Source organism: Benincasa hispida, chromosome 6 (genome assembly GCF_009727055.1).
Source record: "Benincasa hispida cultivar B227 chromosome 6, ASM972705v1, whole genome shotgun sequence".
Lineage (NCBI taxonomy): Eukaryota > Viridiplantae > Streptophyta > Magnoliopsida > Cucurbitales > Cucurbitaceae > Benincasa > Benincasa hispida.
Genome location: NC_052354.1, coordinates 12,214,396 through 12,227,402, shown reverse-complemented (window position 1 = coordinate 12,227,402; position 13,007 = coordinate 12,214,396). Strand labels below are relative to the sequence as shown.

At 37.3% G+C, this 13,007-nt stretch overlaps 1 protein-coding gene across 1 annotated transcript; it reads right to left on the bottom strand.

Annotated features, from left to right (window-relative positions):
* Window positions 1-578: 578 nt before the first annotated feature.
* On the bottom strand, window positions 579-965 carry LOC120079099. The gene has a single exon (XM_039033286.1). It carries the CDS (start codon window positions 963-965, stop codon window positions 579-581), a length of 387 nt encoding a protein of 128 aa, XP_038889214.1.
* Window positions 966-13,007: the final 12,042 nt, after the last annotated feature.

The window sequence follows — 13,007 nt, the reverse complement described above, 5'->3', positions numbered from 1 at the left end:
TGCAAATCAAAGGACCACTCTCAAAGGCAAGAGTTCCCAACTCACTCTGGATTGAGGTCATGTTACCTATGGTCATCATAGTGAAGTGAAGTCTCTGTCATGAACGACATTATATAATAAGACTATAATACTTCTAGGTTGGTCTTATACAAAATCCTTTGTATAGAATGCCCCCGCTCGCATGTCTTCACATGAATGATCAGGATCAGACCATCTGTAGCACGTCACAACACTTGTAACTATTCTACAAAGCAGGCTACATCTGTAGCATTACCAGGATAAGATTTCCCTCCTATATCCATATACTACAGACCATTTTAGTTATCACTTAAGAGATGGTCCACCTATATGTCTCTACATACATGCTTAAGTTACAAACGACAACCAGGGATCTTAGTTTATTGGTTTGTGGTAAAGCAATTAAAACATCTAATGTTCCATAGACAAAAATGAAGAAAATATCATATATTATTACATCACAAGCATTTGTTCAAAACTGTGTTTACAAACTACAGGACCCAGCGAGAGTTTAGGGCATCATCCTCAGCACAAAGATGATTGGAACATCCCGACCAGCTTCATAATCTTGGATAATGAAATCTGCTGGGAATATAAAACTTGTCAACCTTCACCAAGACATCTTTAATCTCTTCTTCAGGATACGTGATCATTCTTTCAACGAGCTGAAGCGTTACAGAAGTGGATTTAGCTTCACCAATTCCTAGTTTCTTAAAGATTGTAAGGGGCATGAGGTTAATGCTTACTCCAAGGTCGCACAATGCATACCCAACGTCCATCCTTCCAATTGAACAAGGGAAAATAAAGCTGCCCGGATTCTTCTGCTTCTCAAGAATATTATTGTTGATCAACGCATTGCATTCCAGCGTCAGTGCTACCACTTCCAACTCACCAACCTTTCTTTTCTTTGTTAGAGCATCCTTCAAGAATTTTACATACTTTGGCATTTGTTGCAAGGCTTCTATAAGAGGAATGTTAAGGTGCAATTGTCTGAGGACTTCAAATTAATGCTTGAATTGTTACTCGTCATTTTTCTTTTGAAGGCGTCTGGGGAATGGTGCACTTAGTTGCAACGCAGGTGCCCAATTGTTAGATGTGCTTGAGTGGGAATACTTACAGAACCAGGTGTTCTTTCTTCTTGTTCTTCAAATGCCTTTATTTGTGGTTGTTGAAGGATTGTTGTCATTTCTTGGTTTCATCTTTTTCCCAACTAGAGGAATACTGCTTCGCGTGGCATTGCTCCTTAACATTATTACTTTCTGAGGTCTCCGTGTTGCTAGGCAGTACTTCTTATGACCGATTTTTCACTTCGCTAGCAATTTGTCCTACTTGCATCTCCAAATTCCTGATTGACGATGCTTGAATCTTTAGCAACACATCATTCTGAGCTATGTACTTCTTCAAGAAATTTTCAAGGGGAGATGTTGAACTCAACGCCTGACCACCTTTATTGAAGGATTGATGTTGAGGTTGCTGTGGCAACTGAAATCCAGGTGGCAGTCCCTGTTTATGCTGTTGGTTCATCCTCAGGTGTTATTGTTCTTGTTGGTGACCTCCTCAAGAAAAATTCGGATGGTTTTTCCATCCAGGGTTGTATATATTTGAGAATGGGTTGTTTTTTATAAAACTGATTGATTGGGTTTTGCAGGTAGTCATTATAGGAGTGAGGTTCTCCACAACCCACACAACTAGCCATGGGCATCATGAATGCGTCCACCTAGTGCACCTTTTGGGTGCAAGTTGCATTTTCTAGTGATAGAGTTTGCAATAGGTTTGTCATTACAACCACTTGTGCAGAAAGTGTGGCTATTGCATTTGAATCAATATTATTCACATTTTGAGAATGCCTCATATTATCTGCTCTGGCATCATAAGTATCATCCACCCATTCCATATTATGTTTGGCGATGCGATCTAAGATCTCTTTAGCTTCATTATATGACTTATCCATTATGCTGCCAACTATGGCTGCGTCAGCTGCCATCTGAGAAGCTCTATTCAGCCCCCCATAAAAAGTTTTCATTTGAACAGTCAAAGGTAGTCCATGGTTAGGAAAATTCTTGACCAATCCTTTGAGTCGTTCGCATGCAGCATTCAAGGTCTCAAATTCTCCTTGTTCAAAGTTCATAATCTTCCTACACCTCTTTGCGTTAGTAGTGTGAGGGAAGTACTTTTGCATGAACTTGTCCACTAACATTTTCCACGTTATCTCACCTTGTTCCAAGGAACTTGCCCATTGCTTGGCATCATCATAGAGAGAGTAGAGAAATAAAGAGAGTCTGATGGCTTCCAGTGTGATTCCAGGAATCACAAATGAGTTGCATGTTTCTAGGAAGCATTTCATATGGGCATGTGGATCTTCGTCGTGGGCGCCTCCAAATTGACCTTCATTTTGAAGCATCTGGAATATTACGGACTTCATTTCAAATCTCATCCCGTCAGGCATTGAATATATGATCCCTGGCGAAAATTCATACAGCACAGGTGACGCATACTCTCGCATTAGATGCGTACCATTATTCACCATTAGGATCGGGTTTTGGGCAGCATTGTCTAATTGCTGAGCTAAGTTATGTTTATTTGATCTTCCGCCATTTTTTGTTGTTGTTTTTGTTGTTGCTGTCTTAGTTGTTGCCTTAACTTTCAATGACGATTCGATCGGTTCCTTCATCTAAAAGTCCTTTCAACTTTGGAGACGTATAGGAGCTCAAGAGTGTTTTCCCTGCTCATAAAACACTTACAAGCTTAGGCTTAACTTGTAATACTCCCTTAACTGCAAGTTTTTCTATAAGAGACACAAAAGCAAAATTCTGGTTAGCCTTGTTGCTGAAATTCCCGACAACGACGCCAAAAAATTGTTCGTTCTTCGTGATATGTGTTTAGAAGTGTATTATAAATAAAGATGTAAAGCAAGATTAGGGTGAATGAAGATGAATGATGAATCATTTCTCTATGTGAAAAGATTGGATGATTTGTTGATATGTTGTATTACACTTTCTATAATGCGTACAAGCTTTTCCTGAATCAGATCCAAGTATAAATCTAATTCAGGTTCCTGGTAAGTTTAGGGTCGAACACAGGGACTTACAATAAACTAATGCAGGCCTTGCATTGCGGAAGTTGTAGAAAGATTCTAGATAAAGATGGGAGAAGTTTATCTACACTAATCTCACTACATGCATGTATGAAGACACAAGAGTTCAAGTGAAACAAAGGGATTTATGAATGAGTGGTGCTAATTGCTAGGGGTATGCATAGATTCCAAGTAAAATTTACACGTGTAAGAGTATGGGTAAAAATGGAGATGACAAGGATGCTTGTCTACAAACAAAATGTATGTAGATGCATTAGGTTTCTGTTTCTCTAATCTTATTATTCAACATTTCTCAATGTGAATGCTACATATGCTTCTATTTCTAGGGTGCAAGCATTGGTTACAGAAAGCAGTGAAGCACAATTATTTTTATCTCTAAATCTACTATACGTTCTGACTCAATGCGTTTCTAGCTATCATATTCTCTCAAATAGTTTTAACTGAGTTACAACTTCAACCAGATGATCAAAATGATTAAAGCTTGGAAATTAAGTATGCAACAAATTATAAATGCATCGATCGCACAATAGAATGTAAGCAGAGACAAAAGTGATGGATCAAATGTAGGATTGAATAAGTAACGAAACTGTATTTACAATAATAACACTTAATCGCATGAAATGGATAAATGGAAATGAAGGGAAAAAAGGAAAAAGTCAAGTCGCAGAGTTCAATCTCTTGTCCTCTTTGTCTTGATTCAAATGCATGTACAATCAACTTGGTGAAGAAATGAAGAAGAATTCTCTTTCGAGCTTGGTCTTCAACAATTCTCTTTGATCAACGATGACAATGGTTCTTTCCCTCCTATGTTCTTCTTACAGCAGCAAATTAACTATGATCTAAGTTCTATGGTCTCTCTCAGAATGATCCTTTCTTTGGTTGCAAGTCTTCTTATTTATAGGCGTTTCTCTCAGCAACTTGTGATAGGACAACATTAATTTCCATGCCCTGGTCAATTTCCTTCCAGTTCAACTACTTTTCAGACGTCGACAGTCAGTTACCCATACTTGCAAGTGGTGATTTGACAGGAACAGCACGAACCAATATATCTTTTCTGCGTTGGGCAACTTCGGACGCATGCCTTTGCATTAGCTTAGCCTACAACACTTAGCAAATTTTCTTGAAATCATGTGTTAAGATGCATTAGTGAAGCAGGTTTAACGAAAAGTATGCTTTTGTTAAGGCTGGTGTTTGAATAATTTCATGCGTTTTCCTTTAAGAAAAATGTGTTTTTATCATTAAGAATTCTAATTATTCCAACTTTTGAGAGACAATAACTTGTATTTCTACAAGTTATCAGCCCATGAGATCATGGAGTCCCTATAGGGAATGTCTAGACAATCGTCCGCACAACTCAGGCACGACGCTCTTAAACACATATTCAATGCCAGTATACAAGAAAGGGCATCTATTAGAGAACATGTTCTCAATATGATAGTCCACTTCTATTAGGGTTGATGCCCTAAAGTCACGTGTCTTGTACTTTGTAAACAGTTTGTACGAATGCTTGTGTTGTTAATATATGATATTTACTTCACATCTTGTAATTTTGCTCAGTTACTTATTTTATTTGCTTTACCACAAACCAATAACATAAAATCTCTGGTTATCTGTATGTGACTCAAGCATGTATGTGGTTGCATACAAGTACATTATGTCTTAAGTGATAACCAAAATGGTCTGTAGTATATGGATATAGGAGGGAAACCTTATCCTGGTAATGCTACGGATGTGGCCCACTTTGTGGAATGGTCACAAGTGTTGTAACTTATCACAGATGGTCTGATCCTAATCATTCATGTTGGAGACATGCGATCAGGGCATCCTATACAAAGAGTTTGTATAAGACCTGACAACGAAGTTGCTAACGTCTCGCTTATATAACACCGTTCATGACAGAGACTTCATTTCACCAGGATGACCATAGGTAACATGACCTCAATCCTGAGTTAGTTGGGAACTCCTGCCATTGAGGGCAGTCCTTTGATTTATATGGGTGCGAGTGGCCAGGTCGCCGATTCAAACCTACCATTTTGGGATTCATCCGATTTGGGAGCTGGGAACTCAGCTACTGATAATTGACAGAAATATCAGTTATTATAAGCCTCTTTATTTAGAATTATGAGGGCTAACAAGTAGAAAATGCGATGATAATACTTAAAATTTGTGAAAAATTAAGTTTTGCGTCGATTAGCACCTAAATCCTCATTGACCCCAATATTATGCGTTACTTCGTGCCAAGGTGTCTATTTTTGTAGTTATCACAGGAATCAAACGCATGAGTTGGAAATAAGCAATCGCAATCAAACGCATGCGCTGAAGCCAGCGATCGCAAAGACAAACGAATGCGTTGAAGCTAGGCGACCGCAAAGACAAACACGTGCATTGAAGGCCGAGCTATCGCATAAACGAATGCATGCGGTGATCGCATGCATCCACCGCATAAAAGTTGCGGTGATCAAGCGAATGCGGTAATCACATGGAGATTGCGGCCATGGAGTGATAACCATAATAGAAAGGTGATCGCAATATATATACTTTGGGAGTATCAACAAGATAAGATGATGTTACATTGCCCATATTACGACAAAGGCAGCAGTGAGACATAACGCAATCGTGATAGCTGTCGGCGTTTAAACTTTATAAATATCCCATTGGACCTTCATTTCAAGACATCCGAACTGCTGCCTTAAGGCAGAGGTTTTCGATCACAGATGAGAGCATGAGCGAGATTTTCAGTGAGAATTCTTCATCTCCACAAACAGCCCGAGTGACGATCGAAGCTTTCGCCGGAGATAGAGCTCGAGAGAGACGTCTCCACCATCCCCCCATGGCACCACCAACAGCCTTGACTCGGAGTCTTTCATTTCTCCTCTGATCTCTGTATTGTACTACATTTTAGCTTAAGATATTAAGACATTTTGTAATCAATGCATATCTCAATTCCTTCAATGCCATCTTCTTCATCATCTTTATCTTTATCTCGTTTACCTTCATCGTTTATTTATTAAAGGCGATCACATACTTAATCGTGTAGTCTAGAGATAGGATGCATGTAGCAACCCACTGATAGGTGTGCGTTGTGCGAGTATAGTGAGTTAATCCTCTTTGCTTGGTGAAAGGTTGTAGCAACGCTTGTCGATTAGTTGTTGCAATGCTTGTCTATAAGTTAATTAGCTGCATCTAACTGCCTGAGAAGGTAAAAGATGGAACGCACTAAAGCAAAGTATGCATTGTTTCTAGAGATAGACACGATCTTATGCTCGATGCAACCATGCATTATAGAGATATAGTCATGCGGCTGACCACCAAGAGGTGTGCGATGCGTTAGTGTGACGAGCTGGGATTACTCGAGCGATTTAAGATGATAAACGTTACTATGCGTTAACGGTTGTTGTGTATCTACTAATTCTCATCGCAAGTCTTCCATTGCTCAATCCATTTAGTTAGAAGTAGGAGTAGTGTGTAAATCCATTAAACTTCTTCTTTTTACTTTTATTCTTCACCTCTAACGCATTGCTTCACAAGCATTATTAAGTAACAAGTCTCTATGTTCGACCTCGGATTACCCGAGAAACTTGCGTTTTCGTTATACTTGGCGAGAAGGCAAGAAAACTTATGATAGGAACGCATGGTCATTGCATACTAGATTAACGCATACTTTTCATTCCAACGCATGACCTCCAATGCATGAGCATAAACGCATAGCTCAAGCATGTACCACACATGATTGCGTACATAACCCCCCATTTTTTTTGCCAACAGCTACACAAGATGGAATTCACTTCTTCCTCGAGGCAGGGGTAAGTAGATAGATGGCTTCTTTAAGGGCTGATTCCAGGGCTTGAACGATGTGGTGTCACACACCTTCTCTTGCCCCGAGATGTGTTCACACATAGTTGGACTATGTATTATTGTTCAAATCAGTGGTACTTAAGGAGTGAGATGTAACTACAAGGGCATAATGGTAATTTGGCCAATCTGTACTTACGAGCATCTGTGAAGGGTCATCGTATTCATGATTGATTATATCCGATGGACACAGAAATATATCTGTGCTAAGAAGAGTTCAGCTGTTGGTCTTTAGTGGAATGCCTGACAGTTAACAGATGGTGGATCTCGTGGCTAAAGAGTTTAGTCAGCTATTCACGTACCGTTGGAGCTTCGAGCCACAGGTCCATTAGGTTCCCTGGGTAGCTTGGATAAAGTCGAGAACCAGTATTTGAGTTAATTTAAAATGATCAAATTGACAAGAGGAAGTTCGATTATATATGATATAATTGGACTGGTTAATTATATATGATATAATTGACAAATGTATGAGATACATTATTTTGGAGAAAATTATATATAAATATGATTTATATCAAGTAGAGGAGAAAATACTATAGTAGATATGTTATATCAAACTATAGGATAAAAATATAATATGATTATATTTATTAATTAATTAATTGGTTAATTATAAGATAATTATGCCAAGTTTCACATTCGGACGTGGGTAAGTAGGCAACGTCGGTTATGGTAACCAACGGGTTAAAATGAAAAATGTTTTCATTTTTTGAATCGTTCAATCGATCGTCCATCATTCGCCCAAAATAATTTCGTGAAGCGCGCGTTGGTGAAAAAAATGATCGCTCAAGAACCTATATGATAGTTGCTTCTCCGCCTAAACGATCGTCTACCTCGCGCTAAACGATCGCACACTATCGCTTGCACGATCTGATAGCTTCTTTAAACGATGGTATAGTGTGCTGATTTAACTAAACGATCGTATACCTTTTCTTAAACAGTCATTCAGCAAATTCTACACGATCGTGTAGCTCCTCTAGACGATAAGCATTTTTGTTATGTGATAGCGGCCTTCACCCTCCCACTTACTTATCGACTACACGATTCGTGTTTCCTTCGTCCTCTACCAAATTCACTAAATCCCACCTTTGGGTTTTCAATCCGAGAATACCCGGGGCTCATTAGTGGTGGTGTCGTCCCCATGGCATTCCTGTGCAGTTGTTCGTGCTACTTTTGTTGATGTTGTTGCTGGGTGGTGGTAGATTGCTTAGAGTTTCCACTGCGTTGGAGTTCTAAAGATTGAAGATTGTCTTTAATTGGTATGGAACTCTTTCCCTTGTTATTATCTTTGTTCGTAGCATGCCAATAATTAAGTTTTGTTTGCATAACTGTATGTTGAATGTATATTGTATGTATTTCGGTCACGGTGAGATCGGAGCGATCCAAACGCGCTCATGGAACTCATCGATATGAGATCCTTCAACTTCAACATGGGAAGATGAATGGGTTTGTCATTGATGACGTCAGTCAGATTAGCTTCATTTTGGAATCTTTACTTGAAAGTTTCCTTCAGTTCTGTAGCAAGGTTGTTATGAACAAGATCGACTACAACCTGACCACCTTGCTCAATGAGCTTCAGACTTTTCAGTCCTTGATGAAAAACAAGGAACAAAAAAGAGAGGCACATGTTGCCTCATCCTTAAACAAGTTCTATAGAGGATCCTTCTCTGGAACTAAGTGTGTGTTTTCTTCTTCAGGCACCAAAAAGTGGAAGAAAAAGAAAGGTGGAGAGGGGAAAGCTAACCCATTAGTTGCTGACTAGAAGGGCAAGAAGGCCAAGGCTGCAAAGGGGAATTTGTTTCCATTGCAACCATGAGGGACATTGGAAGAGAAACTTTCCTAAATAATTGACAGAAAAGAAGAAGGCCAAGCAAGGTAAATATGATTTACTTGTATGGAGACCTTTTTAGTGGAAAATGATGATTCTGCCTGGATAATTGATTCAGGCACCACTAACCATGTTTGTTTTTCATTTTTAATGATTCTGCCTTGATTCAAACACCACTAACCATGTTTGTTTTTCATTTCAGGGAATTAGTTCCTTGGGACAACTGGAAATTAGAGAGATGACGATGCGTGTTGGAACTACGCATGTCGTCTCAGCTATGGCAGTGGAAGGACTCCACCTAACTTGATATTGAAAATGTACATGTATTTCCTGGTCTAAAAAGGAACTTAATTTCTGTAAAGTGTTTTTTAGAAAAAAAAAATAGTATTCAATTCTCTGTAAATAAAGTGTTTATTTATAAGAATGGTATTAATATTTGTTCTGCTAAGCTAGAAAACAATCTTTATGTGCTAAGACCGTTAGCAACTAAAACCCTCCTTTACATTGAAATATTTAAAACTGTAGTAACTCAAAATAAAAAGCTTAAAATTTCTCCTAAAGAAAATGCCCAGCTTTGGCACCTAAGATTAGGGTACATCAATTTCAATAGGATTGAGAAATTGGTAAAGAATGGACTTCTAAGGGAGTTAGAAGAAAACACTTTACATGTGTGTGAGTCATGCCTTGAAGGAAAAATGACTAAAAGATCTTTTACTGGAAAATGTCATAGGGCCAAAGAACCTTTACAGCTTGTACATTCAGACCTCTATGGTTCGATGAATGTAAAATCAAGAGGAGGGATTGAATATTTAATCACCTTTATTGATGATTATTCAAGGTATGGGTATGTTTATTTAATGCAACATAAGTTTGAATCCTTTGAAAAGTTAAAAGAATTTAAGACCGAAGTTGAAAATGCATTGAATATAAAAATTAAGACATTTCGATCAGATTGAGGTGGAGAGCTTTTGGATCTTACATTCCAGAACTATTTGATAGAACATGGGATTATATCCCAACTCTCAGCACCTAGTACACCTTAGCAAAATGGTGTATCAGAAAGGAGAAATCGAACCCTATTGTGATAGAGTAAACATGTAAAATATGGAAGCTAACACAATCATTAAGCACTCTAATTACATTAATTTGAGTAACAAGCAAGCTAAGAACACAGTTTTTCAAAGAATAGGGTTTCAGCTTGAATACCTTTGATGATTTCCACTTGCTCCTTACTATATCTACGAAATTGACCTTAAATTTCTTCAGTAGACCATCAAGAGTATCCTCTCTATTATTCTCAGCCTTGGATTGAGTGGTGAAACTCGAAATTGAGAAGGAATTGGAAGTAATTTTGAGGGTTTGAAAGAACAAAAAAAAAACAGCATAATTTTCTCTAAAAATATGCAGTTGCATTCCCCTCAATCTGATCAAATTAGAAGTATTTAATCAACTTAAACATGCAAGCACTCATTTAATCAGCTATTTGACGTTTCAAATAGCATTATACGAGTGGGCTAGGTGTTCATTTAGGGGAAAATGCACTATAAAAGTGAATTTTGGACAAATCCACTAACACAATTAATTTCCAATTTTAATTAAATTCAATTTCAGAACATTGAATTTCTTTTTTAAAATTAAATTAAATTTAACTAATTAATTAAATAATAATTTAATATCAAATATTAAATTAATAAAACACCTAATTCAAACATGAATCCTATTCATGTAATCAATAAATCATTATTTAAATATAATGAACTCTCAAAATAGTTTTAATTTCAATAAATTTAAACGTTAATTATATCGAATATAACTATCTAAACCCTAATTTGAATTTGAACACTTCAAATTCACTAAATATTCTAATCCAAGGTTTAATCTTTTACAAGCTATTAGAAGGACCTTATGGTCCTACAGATCATGAGCTCCATTGATTTGAGAGTAATTGGCTAAACTCTTTAAACCAAATTAATCAATATTCGTTAACTACCGAGACATACCACTATAGCGCAGTAATTGCACTCTTCTCATTGTAGATCTGTCCACTTGATTTTAACCATTATCAGTAAGTCGTTCCTTCACAGGTCGTTCGTATTTAAGCTAGGTCAAAATTACCGTTTTACCCCCTGTAAATACATCTTGCTCCTTAAGTCTCCACTGATCCTATATTGAATAATTGGTTTATAGTCCAACTAATAAACCATATTTCTCTCTGTCATGAGAGAGCGGGGCCCCTTTGTTCAAGTCCAGGAATCAGTACTTAAGGGAACAACCTATCTGCTAATCCTAAGAGGGTAAGAGTGAATTTCTTCTTTCAGGACTATGTCCTCAGCTATTTATTCGGTTTTATCCCCAAAATCAGAGGTTTATTGAGCGGTGATATTGAACCACTCTCACATATGCAGATCAAAGGATAATCCCAAATAAACAGGAGTTCATAGTTAACTCAAGATTAAGATTGAGTTACCTTAGGTCATCAATTTGAAATAGTCAGTTTTAACAGTAAATGGTTGTTATAAAGAAAAGTGACTATTTCGCGGTCCGGTCTAATGCAAACATCTTTTGCATAGGATTCCTCCACTCGCATGTCTTCACATCAACGATTTTGAAATCACATTGTTTGTATCAATATACAAAGTGAGTTGCATAATTATAGACTTTTTTGGTTATATATTAAAACTTGATCCTCTTTTATGTCTCTACATAAAGTTAAAGCATTCATACAATAGTCATGGGTTTGTTTATTGGATTTTATAACAGAATGCAATTTCAATAACACTTTTATTGAATAGAGTTTCAATATACTTTTATTGCATAAAATAGAATATGTTTAAACAATACAAACTGTGAGTTTTCGGACATTCCTAACATGTTAGACATGGTTCAATCTATGATGAGTTACGCTTCCTTACCTGATTCGTTTTGGGATTTTGCAGTACAGACTACAACGTATATTTTGAAATGTGTTCCATCTAATAGTGTTACGAGAACATCTTTGGTGTTATGGAATGGTCATAAAGCTAGTTTACGTCATTTCAAAATTTGAGGTTGCCTGACACATATGCTTAAGGTAAATCCTAAGAAACTGGAACCTTGTTCAAAGTTGTGCCTATTTATAGGCTATCCCAAAGGAACGAGAGATGGTTACTTCTTTGACCCTAAGGAAAATAAAGTGTTTGTGTCAACAAATGCTACTTTTCTAGAAGAATACCACACAAGAGAGCACAAGCCCCGCATAAATTTTTGTTGAATGAAATTTCCAAAGAAACTACTGAAATTTCAATAAGGGTTGTTGAAGAACCCAACACCTCAACAAGAGTTGTTGAAGTTGGATCATCTAGTAGGTCAAATCCACCTTAAGTGTTGAGGGAACCTCCACGTAGTGGAAGGGTTGCAAACCCGTCTGTCTGTTATATGGGTTTAACAAAAATCCTAGCTATGGTAGCTAACGGAGATGTTGAGGATCCATTGTTTTACAAGAAGGCAATGGAGGATGTTGACAAAGATGAATGGATCAAAGTTGTAGATTTTGAATGGAGTCTATGTACTTCAATTCAGTTTGGGATCTTATTGATCAACTTAATGTGGTAAAAGTTATAGGTTGCAAATGGATTTACAAAAAGAAATGGGTGCTAATGGGAAAGTGCAAACCTTCAAGGCTAGACTTGTGGCAAAAGGTTACACTCAGGTTGAGGGAATTGACTATGAGAAGACTTTCTCACATGTTGTCATGTTAAAGTCTATCTGAATTCTCCTGTTCATTGCCTCATATTATAACTATGAGATCTGGAAAATGGACGTCAAGACTGCCTTTCTAAATGGCAATCTTGAGGAGACCATTTACATGCAACAACTTGAGGGATTCATAATCCAAGGTCAAAAGCAAAAGGTTTGCAGGCTTAACCAGTCCATCTATGGATTGAAACAAACTTCTCGATCTTGGAATATAAGATTTGATACTTTGATCAAATCTTATGGCTTTGATCAGAATGTTAATGAGCCTTATTTATAGAAGAGAATCATCAATAGTTTAGTTTTCTAGTGTTGTATGTAGACGTTATTCTATTCGTTGGGAATGATGTAGGTCTACTGACTGGAGTTAAGAACTAGCTAGCAACCCAATTCCAATGAAAGATTTGGGAGAGGCTCAATCTGTTCTGGGAATTCAAATCTTTAGCAATCAAAAGAACAAATCACTAGCTCTGTCTTAGGCAT